Here is a 17,094-nt window from a genome sequence, read left to right on the forward strand (position 1 = left end):
TGGAGTCTTCTGTCGAGATCCTCCCCCGGTAGCTCTCTCTGGGGGGAAGTCCGTTCTTCGTTATTGGCTCTGGAGGAGCCATGTAGATTCTGGCCGGGGAGAACCAGGCCGTTGGGAAGAAATTCCGGCGGGACCTGGGCCCGCGGGGGAAGCGTTGGTAAAGCTTCCTCGCGTCGCAGGCCCTGAACGGCGGCGGCCAGGGCCTGGACTTGCTGTACTAGGGCATTGAACTGTTCCGGCTGGACCTGAGGAACTGGGTCAGCCGGAGTTGGAGAATTCTGGACGGAGCGTCCAAGACTTTGCGGGGGACGCCGGGAGACGTTGGAGGCTCCCTTACTTCTCAACTTCATGACTGCTACTCGGTCCCTTCCTCTAGCGCCAACTGTTGCTGGAAATTGGACCCGGGGGCAATCTTCGGTCGAGGGAGAGGGAGCTGCGGGTCACCACGGCGGGGCGGCGACCAGTCGGCGGGCGGCGTCCTCCGTCTGGGGTGGCCGGAGAGAGGGAGCTGGGGGTCCTCACGGCGGGGCAGCGATCCGTCACCGGGCGGCGTCCTCCGTCTGGGTGCCTGCAGACAAACCGGTGGCCGGGTTTTCCGGCGCCGGCCCTCCGACGCTCAAGTCAGGAAGGGGGCAGATAGTGTAAGGAGGAGATGAACAGTGCTTGTAAGGCGCGGAATTTCCCAACCCCCTCCTGAGAAGCCAAGTCTCCCTTTTATAGGTGGGGGTCGGTTTACCTGTGATGTAACAGGGCGAGGCCATAGTACGGCTCGGCATGTGGCTCAGGTCGGCGCACGGTCAGGCGAATCATTGTACTGATGTCGGCGGTGAGGGCGTCGTACGACCCGAACCAGTACGCTACCAGGCGAATCATTGCATTGGTGTCGGAGGTATGGCCGAGATCAGAGACTTATCATGGTTGACCAGACTCTGCTGGGCTAACTTGCCGTGGAGAGCCGAGGATCCGTAGATGTCAGGAGCAATGCGCATTAATTGTGGAGTAAGCCGGAGATCCGCATTAATGGTGGAGTAAGCCGGAGATCCACATTAATTGTAGAGTAAGCCGGAGATCCGCATTAATGGTGGAGTGAACCGGAGGGTTACAGCGGCCATGCGCAATAAATGCTGAAGCAGTGGCAGGGTATGGTCCTCAGTTGGACCTCGGAGGAGTACGGCCATAGTAGGTGGCTGACAAGGGTAGACCTTGAGCATCAAGATTTTCCTAGGTCGGATGTCTTGAGGTCGGGCGTTCCGAGGTCGGACGCCGACTTCGGCTGTTCAGGGTCGGCGATTGTGCGGCTTCTTGGGGGCATTTGTGTCACTTGGGGGAAAAATCTTATTCCCCCAACAATGGGTACTCATGGTTTCTGGGGAAACAGTCAAGTTGTGGAGGCTTCAGGCTTGGAGGCGACAACACAAGGCCAGTCTCCAAGCTTTAGCATTATATATACTATCATAATCTATATATATATATATATATATATTCATAAATTATAGTATACGGATGCTCGTAGTTTTATTTATTTTAGGGCCGTGTAATCATGCCATGCTACAAAGAAGGGCGAAAAAAAGGCAGAATCAATAAACGTATTAACCATCTTAAAAATTTTTGTACAAATTGCATTGTTTTCCTTTCTGATTGGCTGCAGTAGAATTAGTGGATGATGTTGTTGTGCCTTAAAAACCTAGCGGCTTTGATAAGAACTCGCGCGAAGGAAGGAGTCCAGATGGAACTTTTCTGCACTTGGTTCTGCACTTGGCTCGTGGTCCAGTGCTTGGGATGGTCCATATCCAAAAATAAAGATGCTACTCCCTGGGGGTAGTAGGCGAAGCAGTGCTCACCCGGTAAATGCTACAAAGTTTGTGCCAATCTGGCTTACATTTTTCACGGCATTTAAAGACTTCTGCAGAAAAAAAAGAGGGAGAGAGACGGGTAGGCTCCATTCCGAGCGAGGCCCAAGGGCCAAGGAACAGCGTTCTCAGAAAGAACCATTATGGAAAACTGAAGACCTAGCTGTATTATCAAAGATTAATATGCGATTCACTTGTCTATCAACATTAAAACTTACATATCTGCAAAACATTACACTAACATTTGAAACAAAGAGTATCGCATTCGATTAGCACCACTATCCCCGGCAGCTAAATACATTGTGGGAGGCTTAAAACCATTGAACTCCTCAAGAGGCAGGATATTATTGCACACGAAATGACCTAAGAAAGAAATGAAGAAAATGGAAATCAACTGTTTTTCAAGTTACCGGTTGACGACTCTATGCAAGAGATATTACGCACCTAGAAAGTAAGTGATGAAGAAAATCGAACGCATCATGCAGAGTAACAGCCAAAATTAGGGAATCAGCATTTAGAGTTCCTGAAACACATCCCAGCTGTAAAAAAGATAGTTCGGACGCGCAACATAGTCGCGCTAAAATGGTAGAAGCACCTAGAAATTTCGGTTCTGTAATTTGACCTTGTATGAAATAAATGAAGTGTGCAAAAGAATACAATTTCAAACATAATATAGTAAATGTCTTCCAGCAATCTCACTGACACTATAAGATTAAACAGTGCGAGATGCACTTTCTCACCAAGCTCCTTCAAATGACCTATTCAACAAGGAAAAACTGAAAATTTACATCTTCAGGTATAACTAGAACAGCGCCTCAAGATTTCCCTCAGTTCATCCCCGAAATATACACTGAATTTGATTGATAATGTGTAAAAAATGGATGCTCCAAGCCAGCCCACGAGGCGCAGTCACCGAGTCATGAACCACGAACATGGATGACCGAACCAAAGATCAAGCATTGCTCTTAGTTTAAGACATGGAATGTGCTTCAGATAGCTCTGGGAGGGTTTTTAGAAAGATGACATTTTGGGAGGGGATCCTTTGGGTCGAAGGAGGCAAAACTCGGTTTGGGGTTTGAAACAGGAGATGGGCATCCAAACAGTGATTCCAAATGAGTTCTCTTCCCTGGCAATACCAGTATTTACTGTGTTGCTAGTTTAGCAAGAATGACCATGTCTAATATTTTGACTTCATAGGTGTCATCCAATTTCACTATGCCGTCAGAACCATCAATGCCAATGAGTTTTCCGGTGACTCCACGGAGTGAACCATTCATGATCTTGATTTTGTCGGATTTCTTTGGCCTCACCACCTCCAACTCTGTTGGAAGTGCCGTCACTATCTCTTTATTTGCTGCTGACTCAAGAGAAACCTTGCATGATCCATCCTGCAAGTCAAGCATTCATTTCATGTCAATTACAAAAAGCCACCACGATAAAAAAAATGAAAAGATAATATCCAGTGATGTTCACAATTCTAGTCAACTAAATAATCACATTTTGCATGTGACATGCGCATACCATCAGCACATCTCGGATGACTCCAACATGCGAATCCTCACCAGGCCTTTGAACATTTACCAAAATGTCAGGCATAAACCAATTGCCTTCTCCTTCACCTGCAACACAGCAATTGATTGTGAAGTTATTATTGTCTTGGACATGCTTGTCATTCTGAACAGTTCATCATGCTTTATGAACAAAAAATCAGCCTTGTGGCTTTGTACTTTGCAATGATACATGCGTGCATATGGTTTTGAGAAAATATTTTGAGAGGGAAAAGAGGACAGAACAAGAGGCAACTAAAAATGTTCTCCTCATAATGTTGCACATATAGCTAGATGCAGCTTAAACAGATGCAAGCATGTCAAATGGAAGATGGAAGCCATATTTAATGAGTCTAATTCACAAAAGGATGAACTAGGGCTATTTGCAAAGATAAGCTGATTAAGCAAGGTAAAATAATTCATGAAGATACTTGAAGGGAAATCATTGACTGGAAGAAGATAGGGGAGGGTAAGTCATGAAGATCATATATTCCAGTACAGAAAACAAAGAGAATGGCACTGACCAATTGTTGGAGACATGATATCCAGCCCAACATTTCCAGGTGTCATGGGCTGTCCACCAGGAGTACCAGGAAGATAAGAGGCAGAGTTAGGGGTCATTGGCTGTCCACCAGGTGTTGATGGTACATAAGGGCTTGGTGCACTTCCTGAAAAGAGCAGATGATCAAGTCATATGTGCCATCCATGATATATATAAAAGTAAATCACAAAGTCACAAATTCATATAACTACCATAACTGCTTTCCCTTGGTGTTCCAGATTCAGTATAACCTCCTGGAGTGTTAGCCCAACCTGAACCAGGAGTAGGTGCTTCATATGGCCTGGCAGGTGGCGTTGCGGGCTGAAATGAATTGGAAATGCATATAAAGTTGATTCAGTATCATTTGAATAAACTGATAGTAACACAAATGAAAAACTGTCTTAATATAACATTTAACATCCAATACTGTCTGTATCACCCAGAACGAGACAAGATACCAAACCTGATATTGTGGACTGACTCCCCAAGTGGCAGGGTTTCCATCTTCCCAACTATCCCTGGTACAATTATATTGAGATCACGAAAACCAATATAAGTCAGCCACCACTCCCTTCCAACTGCTAGTGAAAAAGATAATATTAAAAACCTAAGCAACAGCACGATTACACATTTCATGCTTTTAGGTAATTTACCTTAATAGAAACAAAATGAGTCTAAAATACACATACTATATGTGACACACCTGGTTTTATTTAAACGACAAGTTCAGAAACTTCTTTTTTCAATCATGCCAACATCAAGTAACTTGCCATAGTCGACATAAGAATGAAAAGTACAAATATGTCAATCTGATCTTGGAGTGTCGTTTCACCATTCATCCACCTAAGGTCACACCTCCATCATTTCTATCACAACTTGCATCCATCTTTTATTCTCATACTTGCCCTCGCAACCCTCTCCTTACTAGTCTATTTTACATCAGATGTAATTTACCTCTTCAACACCTGAATGTGCAAGCACAGATATACACACTACATAAGTCATACGATAAGATTCAGCAGCTCCTATGGATTGTGCACCCCGTCTGTCCCCCAGAGAATGAAATGGCACAAATTACAGGAGCTAGTGGATCTCTCCACGACCCACATGGCATGCTTTGTAGGTACCTGTGACGTATACAACTTCCTTTCCATCTATACCCCCACACCGCTTAGAATTTTCAAAGGACATCTCTAGATACCCACTATGACAACAATATCTTCACACTCATCTTATGGTCATGCACTAATTATTTCCTGCTCCAACCGATGTCCATCTTGTATTTGAACATCATAGCATATTCCATTTAGTCACACAGACATCAAGCAATTACATAATTACAAAATGTATATCCATGCCACCAACTTCACTAGGATCCAAGAGAACCATCCTCATTCTTTCATACAATTTAAAATGCTTATATAGAAAAAAAAATTACCTTAGAGATTATCCATATCTTTTCAACCAACACCATGGAACCACATTAAGTCGCATTTCAATTGCATAAACTTGATTATAGCCAGAACAGAATTCAAAACTTTTTTTTGAAGCATTCATCCACATTTTAGCTTAGGCTTATTAACCAAATAAATGTCCCAAAATATTTTGTACAACATTGAACTTCCTTTGAACATCACTTTCATTTCATGGAGCACTCATTTGGTGTTGCTTTAAAGAAGTCCTTTGGATACTTCCAAAGTAACATCAGTACTTCCTTAAAAAAAATAATTCTTTTGTGATATCATTTGAAAAGTGCTATTACGAGAACGTTGAGAAGCAAAATTCAAAAAAGTGCTCTTAGAAGAAGCTAGAAAAACTGATTTCTAGGTCTTCTTGTGAGATTGCTCATTGTCTTTCAGAACTGGTAAGCCCGTCCATAAACATATTCATACAATATGTCAGGACCAATCATTAAATATACCAAAAGGTTCTTTCTGTTTAAGAACCTAAATATCTCTGTTTTTGAGAATGACTTTTTAAAAAGCAAAAGCAACACCAAACACACTCATAAAAAACTTAGAAGTAATCAAGAGAGAACACCCCTAGCAGTCAGAAGCTTCGACCTATGGTGCAGCACCCACTCTGAAAACTCTCAATTATCTAACTCTTGTACTCGCTTCCTTATGGTTCCTTGATCTATTGGAAAAAATCTGGTTCCCCATTTCCAATCCTATGCCTGCTGCTACTTCAGGTAACCTAGTACTAGAAACTCATGAATATCTTCATGAGTCTTTGATTACCATTACTTCATCAGTCATGGAGTAATTAGTAAGCGCAGTGTGACAACTTTCTTTCTTAGTGCTAGTGTAGCACCAATAGATACAAGTAAAATTTTGCAAAATGGGGACTCAATAATAAATATCAACAAAATATGAAATAACTATTGTTAAAAAGGTGAAGTTTATTAATATAATAAAAAGATATTAACTTCTTTAAATATTTTATTATTCATTATGATTTTCCTTTATATTTCCATAAACTTCATATAAATTTTTTGCACCGTCAATTTCAAGGAGTAAACATCAAACAATGCATTCCACTTCTATAATAATAAAATGGAAACAACATGCTGTGCCTCAAGTATGTTTTACAATAATTGCACTTATAACACTACTTCATGAGAGCAATTGTCTCTCTCCCCTGACTGCATATCTTCAAACAGTAGTTAAATACATGTATATAGTCATCTCCCTGCCCTAAGCCTCAGAAAATAATAAAATACAGGGTCTTTTTTTAGCCCTTCGCCTCATTAGAACTCTTGGCATGCTTGTTGTTAGTAGTCATCTCATAAACCTTTCAAATTCTTGCTGGCATCAATTTTGCTTGCCAGCGATATCCTATAGCCTTACTGGAGGGTTCATAATCCAAAATATATGATCGTTAAGTTGCAGCAATACCCTACAAAGTCAGCTATAAAAGAGCTCCCAGAAGAATCTTGATTTTAGCATCAAAGAAATATCTACTGAAAACAAGAAGAGCTAATTGCTGACTGCAAGCAGGAGGCCTCTATTTTTTATTTATTTGAAAAATAAATAAATAAAGGGACTGGTTCTCATCCCTATGTTTCCTTCCAAGCCCATCAAAATGCTTTTAGTGACCTCAAATGAGAAATTAAATGCTAAACAGTTGAACCTGCTCATCAGAGATCAATGGATGTTCTAAGACATCGCATAATCAAAATGAAATTCCCACCAGAGTTTCAATTGCTTACAAAATATATAAGAATTTTTATGCATCATCATTTAAGACACAACAAAGAGATAGGAGATTGCCCTGACAAATTCCCTAGCTGCACAAATCAAATGCTTGTGCCACTGTAGTTTAAAAAATCTTATCAGATGCGAGACTCACCTTGCCTCATGTCTCAAAGAGACTCACCGAACACATTGAAGATTATGGGTGTAGCCTCTTAAAGTGTACTGTGAAAAGATGCTCATGTAAGTGCACGTATTGCACTTTTTGTTACAGTATATATGGGCAGCCATGATATATTTCTTACCAACAATGTTCTTATTAAAATAAATGCTCCTCGTTCAAACTCTAATGTTAGCTCAAGGATACCGCAGACATAAGTCATGACATTTTAAGTCTTTTAATACCCTACACACTGACCAAGATCCCAAAAAAACAAAAAGTTCAGTCCTACGTCATTAAGGTCAGCCAGTCTCATTTGGAAATATCCAAGTTTCCAATTTTCACCAATCTCTAAAATTTGCCATTAAAGAATTTGGTAGTTATCCAAGCATCAAATGTGCACTGAACTTGATAATACATGCATGACATGGACTCTTTAAGCTCGACATGAAGTCCAGGTAACACTGATTATCATGCACACTTGTGAATATGTATAGGCAATTAATGTAAAAGAATATCAGAAACTAAACTTGCTTGACAAAATGTTAATTCCATACAAGGATATAAATTGATCTTTTGGTCTAAGCATCATAAACAATTTGAACTTTCTTAGGGATTTGTAGTTTGGAATTACGAGCATTGTAATAATTATTTCAAGCTAAACTGATATAATTGCTATATAAAGTAGGCAATGCCACTTGACAAGGATGTCAAGTCTTGATGTATCTAGAAGAATATGACGCATGAAACTTCATGAAGTTCAACATAGGACACATCTGTCTTATATATTTTGGAGTCAGAAGTTCAACATAGCCATTCATTAGAAAGTGAATGCCGGGGCAGTATTTACTACATGATGATTGTCCTTACGACAGGACTCATGTTTGTTGGCTCAAAAGATTGGACTCACAAGCCCCAATGATAGAAGTTCAAAGGAGCACATTTGGTCATAGAAGATTGATAAATTTTTTGTTAAATGTGACAGACATAATGAAAGAAGCACATGAACGCAAATCCAAGACTAACATATTACTTACAATATGGCAGATATTGCAATAAGATAAAATGAAATATATAAGTGGACAAACCTTGCAGGGCTCATTGGAGCCCAGGCCCGCATCGGTGTTCTCATACCATCATGCAAGGGTGTTGCTGCACAAAGAAGAAGGATAATAAGGAAATGGAATTAGTAAATTTAATAAAGACTTCACCATAAGAAAAGGCAATTAAAACAAGATTCAGGTTTTGATTTGGAACATGTAAGCTGGATGCTTACTACCCTTGTCTTAAAATTTAGTATAGAATAACATATATACATATGTTATCAAAATAAATTATGTATGACCAACAGACCACAATATCATCAGGGCCGGCCCGAGCCCTAGGCGACTGAGGCGGTCGCCTAAGGCCCCGGGCCAATGGAAGGCCTCCGGGAGCAGAAGCTAGCTACGAGTCTTCCCCCTTGATGGAAGGGAGGTGGAGGGTTTCCTGGCCTGCAGAGGGCAATCGGGGAAGTTGGGGACAGTAGTTTTGTTTTGGGTGGAGAGAGAGAGAGAGAGAGAGAGAGGAGGGATTTGGTTGGCTTCATACACACCTGAAGCCACTCTTATCTTTCATCCCTTCTCTTTTTTGGTTTTGGTCTTGGTTTTCCTTCCCTCACATTACTCCTGATCCAGCTGGGCCATCAGGAAGAAAGATAGGGGGATTGGAGATGGACTTCTTGGAGGGTGGAGATTCTTTTAATTTTCTCCTCTCGGTTTCTTCTCCCCTCTTGGGTGGTAGAGAGAGAAAAGGAGGGAGGGGGTTGAATGGCTGCTGTGCCGTGATGTTGCAGTTGCAGCTTCGGTGCTCACTTGAAGGGGGAGATGGTCTTTAGCAAAAGAAAAGGAGGGTAGAGAAAGAGAAGGAGGGAGGGGGGGTTGAATGGCTGCTGTTCCGTGATGTTGCAGGGGCTGCTTGGGTACTCACTTGAAGGGAAGATGGTGGGATGGGACTTTTATTAATTAGATGGAGTGAATTTCCCATAATGACCCTACTTTCTCTTGGACAAATTTTTTGACCGTGAAGCGCCATGGGATGGTCTTTTTCCTATTCTGCTCTTGCTTCACATGGTAAACAGTATTGCCAAGAACAGTTCCATGGCCCTTTTTTTTTAAGTATTTTTTTAATATTTTCATTCAAGAATTATATTAAACTGAAGAGGCTTTTTGTCGACCTTTATTAGATTAATGCATCTTTGTTGAAATAGTGTACTTGACAGCAATCTATTTCCATAACATTTTTTTAAGTATTTTATATTTATTAAAAAAATTATTATTTAAAAAAAAGAGGCCCCATTTACTGAATTCGCCTTGGGCCCCCAGATGTATTGGGCCGCCCCTGAATATCATAATGCAAGAAACCAATCGGTTATGTACAAATGAAGTAAAAATAGATTTTTCCAATCATCTTATGGAAATTTGAAAATCAGAAAACTATACAATGACCAAAATTCACTAGTAGATATTGAAGCAAACTTACCTCCAGGATCTCTCATTGGAGTCTGCATTGGATGCAGCGGTGTCCGTGATGGATGCATGGGTGTTTCACTACCCATACCATATCGCGATTCACTGGTGAAAATAAATGTCAAATCAGGAAAAACATAATAATGCATCTAGCTACAACAAAACAGACATTCTCATGCAGTATTACCGGAATGGGGTTGCTATACTAGCTGTATCAGCAATATCCTCTCTCTTAACTGCAAATTTATAAATTGTCATTCTGCTATTAAAAAAAACAATGAAGAAAATTAAGAAGCAAACTGGCTCTTACCTGTAACAATTTTCATTTGCGAATCCAGCTCCACCCGCACCAATGAACCTGTAACCTCTTTAACACGGCCACGATATCCCTTCAAGGGGCCAGATTTAATTTTAATACATTTATTCACTAAAGAATCATGACCTCTGCCACCTCTGTGTCGTCCACCAACTGCATCAGATTTCACATGAGGTTTATTATAGAACTCCAATCCATAACAGAAGATATTATTTACACAAAGAGGCATGAAAAAAAAAAATCATGTAACATAGCAGCAAGACCCAGCCATACAATCTATAGGAGGTCCTCTAGGAGGCAATCTTCTTGGGGATTGAAGAAACTGGGATGAAGATCTCAAACCACCAAATCTCGAGTCAAAATGATCTAGACCCTACAGCATAATCATCTATGCATTAGACATGATATCAACCAGTAACATGTACCAACCAAGACCAGCACATCAGATTTCAATAATCCTGTAACAACCAAAAGCACTTAAAACATACATTTCTGTCATTATTCCCATGTGATCCACCTACGATTACACAAGACTGAGCTTTTATGCAGATAAAACCAGCATGCTCAAGATGATGGCGATCATAGATGAACAAGATCCCTTTATGTATGTGTTCAACAGGACCTTGCTTCCCCTGGTTGAGAATAATAAACCTATGTCAAAAAGAAAACACCATAGACCAAATACTGAAATGAAAGCATCAAGATCTTTTTTTTATTAGGTAATAGAACAAGGAACTCAATCTAACCTTGCAAGGTCCCTCGATAACCCGCACAACATCCTTGACTGACACTAGATTGTTTGACCGATCCTTGGCGCTAGTTCGTCGTTCAATCTTACTTTTTATTTCTCTCAATTTAACAAGCACAACCTCAGGTCTATCTGGTACTCCTTTGAGAACCTAAACACATGCAAGAAATCAGTTTAGGAATATAATAAGCAATAAAAGGGCCATTACTACCATATGGAATCTTCTTTCTTGCCTGAAATGCTTCACTTTCCACACGTATAATTACACCAAAGGACATATTGCTGCACAACATTCAACTAGTGAATAAGACCACGGAAAAAGGTTTGCCGCTTCACATAACAAGCCAACAATAAAATAGAAAACTTACTCTAGAAGCACAAGATCATGTAACTCATAATCCCCAATTCTTGTAAGCCCTGTAGTTATTTCAGAACTCTCCACAACATGGTCCGCAAAAACCCGGATCTGAGTGACATTTAAAAAAACATCATCAGCAACAAAGTAAAAATAATATCCTATATGAAATGCTTTTCCAAGGTTATATTGTAAGAGAACAGCTTACATCTTCCTTTGTAGTGTCTGATAAGATGATCAAAACATGGCCCTCGACTTTTACCACCATACCAGTGGCACCTTCTTGAACACCAGAGACCACTTTTACATGGTCTCCTGGTTTAAAATACTTGCATAATTCCTTTTCATTAAAAGCCAATGTTTTCTGCAAAAAAACAATGCAAATTACTTTACTTTTTTTTTCTTGAAGTTATATGCTAAAACTAGACACGGAAAGTAGCAAGAACACATAGTGAAGAAGTGATTACAGGCAACCCTGACATCTTTGGTCTGACATGAACAGTATCATCCTCAACTTTCTCAACCCATCCCATCAGATTTTTGAGATCTCCACGAACAACTATAACAGCATCACCTTTCATGAAATGGCCCTTCTTCCTGTTTGCAAATAAAGTAGATAAACTAGCCAGATCCCCATCAGCATCATCTCCAGGCTTCCGAAATTTTTCAAGTTCATCAAAAGTTGGCTGTATGTTTTGGGAACTAATTGATTTTATGGACATTGTTTTGTACAGAAATCCATCTTTGAACATCAATCCATCAACCATCTCGAAATATTCACCAGTATCTTTGTCCCTCCTGCGCTCAACCCGGATATGCATCTCCCTAACCACAATTAACCAGAAAAAAAAATGAGCACAATATTTTCTGGTATATAAAATTCATCTTATAAACAAAATGAAGAATAAGAAACAAAATTACCTTGCTTCATCAATGTTAAAAAAGCGTGGTGGAGGAACAAATGTCTTTTTCTTTGGAACCTCCCTACCTTCCTGAAAATGTATAATTTACATAAATATGCTTGAAAACAGAAAAGAAACAACAATGATTGCAATAAACATGAGATAGAGAAGGGGGGGAAGAGAGAAATATAGAGAAACTGACTGAGCAAATTGACAGAAATGAATTCAATAAAGCTCCAAGAAGACCAGTTCAGCATTCAAAATAATGACTAACTTAATTACTAATTTTGAATAGGAATAAGTATAATGCATTTGAAATGAAAAAGAATGGATTACACTAAGAAATAAATAAACCAGTTCAGAAATTTTCCTTGTTCAGCCAAAACACAAGTTTAATGCACACAGATATAAAGATGAAACGAGATGATTTCTTTCCTATTCAAGTGTATTAAAAACAGATTCATACCAATTTATTATCAAGAGCTTGTAAAGAAAATAGCACACACATAATGAGGAAAAGGCTGATTTTCTTTTCTATTTAAGTTTATTTAAAAGAGATTCATACCAGTTTATTAGCAAGGGCTTGTAAATCAATTCTTGGGATTAGTTTGACTATCACTTTCTGGCGTACATTATCAACATCAACAACCTGCAGAAGGAAAGCTTGCTTAGAAAAAGACGGACATAGAACATAAGACATAAGCTAGCAGTAAAGACAACCATACCTTAGCAAGATCTCCTTTATAGATTCCAATCTTCATCCGAACCCATGTATCCCTGGAGAGATCAACAGTTTTGCTTTCAACTGATAGAACATCAGTCATTTCTTTTATTGGTACAAGCATCACCTTCGCTGAAGAGTATATATTCCGCAAACCTTTGCAAGCCTGAATACATAGAGGTCAGCAGCAATCTAAAATTTTCAGGAAGAGGTACCAAAAGGATATAATAACAAGATCAGTTCAGACCTCTTTAACATGAGCTTCTTTCTCTGCTTCAACATATATATAGTTTTTAAGATGGTCCAGTGCAATAGCTGACCTGATCTGGAGATCTGACCTATCTATAGATTTTTGCATGAGGCATATAGCTGTCTCACGCTCATGACCAATCTGAAAGACATTTTGAAAGATGTTAACTAATGAAAGCAAAAAAATTAGGAAGACTATGACTACTAAGCAAGATCAAGAAACAATCATACCGCACATTTCACCATCCACAGTTTTGGGTCCTTGACTGATGGCAATAGAGCTTGCTGTTCGACATCAGTGGCATCCTCACCATATTCTACATGACTTGACTTTGCATATCTTTCATATACTTGTCTCTCCATCTCTTCAACATCTTCTTGATCCTCCTGCATCATAATTGATGGACGATGTACCCTTCTTCCCTCATCCTCATCAGGTACGTCAGCTCCAGCATCATTTATAAAATCTGCATTTTTCGCACCATTAGATATTTGTTAATCGATGAGCAAAGTGAAGTGGAGACAGGAACAATACTAATTGAACAAAGGGATAAAATCCAGTCAAAGGCTGAATTTATTTTTTTTTACACAAAAAAAAAAAAAAAATGTCCATGCATAGAAGGTATCGAGTAAAAGTCATTCAATGTACATGCACACGTGTGCACACGTATGTACAGGAGTATGTGCAATTGTGGATCAAAAGGTGCCAGAAGGGCACATGTCCCCTGACCCAATAGAGTCGTTTACGCCTCCATTCCAGCATCACATAAATAGCTCTGCAGGTCCCCATCCCCTTTCACTCCCCCATGGGCCCGCTCCTCATGCATTGCCTTCCACTTTCTTGCGTATGACTGTTCCCAAGCCCCACTCCACCAGGCCCATTCTGGCTTCTCCCAATTCTCAATTGCACAAAAATAAGCCATAATCTCTTACTCCATATCTAGTATCTCATTAGCTAACTTATCCCATACCACCTGTTCTGTTTTCCAATCCCATGTTGCTCTTAAGATCTTGCTGTTCCACAAGGATGACTCATTATGTCCAGGTCAGGCTTACAGAACCTGATATAATTATTCTCAATAATCTTTTTTATATAGGTGATCTCAAGGTTCGCAATCTCGATACCGGATCTCATACGGCACCATCCTGTTACCATATCGATGCACCCGATACGGAGGTTGGTTTGGCGTACCGACATTGGTTATGCCCCTCTATATTGCGTATCGCTTCAATACCAGTATGACGGTAAGGTCAGTACGCATCGATACTGACCAGTATGTCAAACCATGAGTGATCTATCAGTATACTCATTGAATTTCATGAATAGTTATCTTTATATGGTTAGGCTGCCGAAGGAGCCAATTTGCAAGGTGCCACGGTTATTGATGTTGATGACATTGATTGAATGTTAAAGAGATCTCCTGTTGCTTCTCTTAATTATTACTGAAGTAGCAAGGATAGATAACACATTCAACAACATTAATGCTGAAATACCTCTAATATAGAAAAAGCTGGCCATTGTTATTGTTTTCTCTGATGATATTTTGTTTCTAATATCTTTTTGTTTCATTTGAGATTCATTTAGATCCTAAAGCATCCAATAGGCTGCCATTACTTGTCAGCAACCAGACAATAAAAAACCTATCTCATACTTAAAAGTTATTCTATTTTCGCAGACATTTAGAAAATCAGGTACAAGTCAATTCAAAAAACAAAAAAAAAAATTCTGCTTCAATCTCTGAATATAAGGCCAGTACCACGAAACCCTATGACTTATATTTGTGATTAAGATTCAATAAACTCTCTTCAACAGCCACTAATAATTGGAAAATAGTTTATGAGAATGACGCTCCAAAGTCCAAACAAAAACCTTAGTTCGAGCTGACAAGGTTATAAAAGAATTTGGTGACAGCAAAAGATAATGTGTTCGACAATATTTATTTTAGATATCATAGTGTTGCCGCTAATTCTACATGAAACCATACACAAGTTTCTTTCCTTACCCCAAAAAAGTTTGTGAGAAAATTATAATATGATATGTCAACTATTCAAGTTAATTTGGTCACAGGAAGGTTGCATTAGGTTGGATTAGGTCGATGAGCTTGGTGGATATCATTCATATAAAACTTGGTACTTGTGAAATCTTTACCGTTCCTTTTAATTGTTTGCTGCATCTACTCAATATCAGATTCAATCATACCTCCAATGACAAGAATTCTTGCATCATGTTTCGAAGCATACTTCGAAAAGTTCAACTTCCTAAACCAAATAGAATCCCTAACTCTTATTTCCTCCAAAACACATTGGAAAACGAAGAAATTTATAAAGAAACATAAAATATCGATTCTTTTTCCCAGAGGACCGCAAGAAGAAAGAAGAACTAGGGTTACCGTCTTCTCCTTCCTCTTCCTCCTCCTCGTCGCCACTGTCGACAGCCGCTTCTAGGTCGAAGAACTCCGCACCGGTTCGCCTCCTCTGCCTCCGGCCCCGGCGGTCATCACCGCCGAACTCCTCCTCCTCCTCGTCTTCCTCCTCCTCCTCATCCTCCACCGCGGCGTCGTCGATGAACTGGGATCTGCCTCGCTTCCTGCCCACCTTCCCTTCATCCTCTTCCTCCTCGTCCTCCAGCTCTTCCTCCTCGTCCTCCTCCTCGTCGTACTCCTCCTCTTCGTCGCCGCGCCCCATCGCTGCTTCTCCGGGACCGATTAGGTTCGGGTCGACCGATTTCGATCGGAGGCGCTGCTAATAAGTCAAAGCGGCAACGGGTAGGGTTTGGGTCGGGTCCCTTATAACTGCATCCAAAACCCGTCGCAAGATCCGAACCCGTTTTTACAACCCTGTGGATTGCGCAATCATCGCTTCAAGATCCGTGCAGCTTGATGAATGAGGGCGTTGGAGTGCTTCGAGACTGTGCGGGGCGCGATCCAACGGTCGATCGTTCTTTCGCCCGAAAGATGCAACCCGAACTCGGAAGAGCCTCGGACTGGAGACGGGCCGAGAAGAGGTGGGAGAAAGGGAAAAAAGAGACTGAGGCGGTGGAATGATGAGAGGAGTATGGCTCCTACTCGATAAATTTATAAATATAATCATTGAATTTTAATCTAACGCTCGAGTTGTCAAACCATAATAACGTTAAGTATCAAATCAACAAATCCTACATTTCTCTAATATTGATTATAAAAAGTAAATTTATAATAACAATTTATATATATAATATTTGATAAAAACATGAGTTAACTCAACCTCCAACTGATTCGAGCTCGGTTCACTAAATTTTCGAGCTTAAATTTAGGCTTGAGCTCAACTTGTTCCTGAATTAGCGAGTTGATTTCGAGCTAAATTTCGAATTAAACACGGGCTAGGTTACAAATAGCTCATTCATATGATTGTCCTAGACTATTGCCATCACATCCTATCTATTTTTACTTCTACTACATTATTCCATGATAACTCTAAGATTGGGACTAGGATAAGAGTTTTTTCTTTTTTCAAACAACTAACTCATCTAAGAGTGAAGCATCTGCAATTTTCTTAATTTTTTTCTCCTATTTGTTAATTGTATAAACTTTCCTAATCACTTAAAATCAAGCTTTAACTAAATTACTGTTTAGTGCAAAAATTTAATATTTGTATGAATATAATATTAGATTTTAAAGGTTTGTCTGATCACTGATGATCCATCCATCCATCAATTGGAGGGCCAAGCTCAAACCCAACTTATTTTTAACTGGAATGATGTCTTACCTAACTTAGATCAGGCTCAATTATGATAAAATTTCACCAAACTAATTTATCTTAAACATATTTAGACGAGTTGATCAGGAAATGAAAACCTAATTTTTTACCATGGGATGGCAAACTGATAAAATGGAATCATTTGCAAAATTAAGAGTTTTATTAACTTTATTGGGTCTTTTAGCACCCCCAGGTATTGTTGGGTCTCCTAGTGAAGTTCCAAGAAGAGCTAGTCAGACTATTGATTGATGGGTGTGTTGTAGAAACCT

General features: G+C 39.8%; 1 protein-coding gene across 2 annotated transcripts; it reads right to left on the reverse strand.

Moving 5' to 3' along the window:
• Positions 1-2,446: 2,446 nt before the first annotated feature.
• On the reverse strand, positions 2,447-15,816 carry LOC103718524 (putative transcription elongation factor SPT5 homolog 1). Of its 2 annotated transcripts, none has more exons than XM_039128157.1 (22): positions 15,481-15,816; positions 13,322-13,557; positions 13,089-13,232; positions 12,846-13,007; positions 12,686-12,769; positions 12,140-12,210; positions 11,686-12,043; positions 11,427-11,582; positions 11,232-11,329; positions 11,097-11,145; positions 10,862-11,014; positions 10,604-10,747; positions 10,389-10,488; positions 10,110-10,268; positions 9,987-10,035; positions 9,813-9,904; positions 8,381-8,444; positions 4,402-4,456; positions 4,151-4,259; positions 3,922-4,065; positions 3,372-3,469; positions 2,447-3,238 (listed from the first exon to the last, which is right to left on the reverse strand). In XM_039128157.1, the coding sequence occupies exons 1-22, from the start codon at positions 15,773-15,775 to the stop codon at positions 2,993-2,995; spliced, it is 3,066 nt and encodes a 1,021-aa protein (XP_038984085.1). In that variant the 5' UTR covers positions 15,776-15,816; the 3' UTR covers positions 2,447-2,992. The 2 variants fall into 2 exon arrangements, with proteins under 2 accessions (XP_038984085.1, XP_038984086.1); XM_039128158.1 differs by having other exon boundaries at positions 4,157-4,259; positions 15,481-15,775.
• Positions 15,817-17,094: the final 1,278 nt, after the last annotated feature.

Source organism: Phoenix dactylifera, chromosome 7 (assembly GCF_009389715.1).
Source record: "Phoenix dactylifera cultivar Barhee BC4 chromosome 7, palm_55x_up_171113_PBpolish2nd_filt_p, whole genome shotgun sequence".
In the NCBI taxonomy this organism is placed as follows: Eukaryota; Viridiplantae; Streptophyta; class Magnoliopsida; order Arecales; family Arecaceae; genus Phoenix; species Phoenix dactylifera.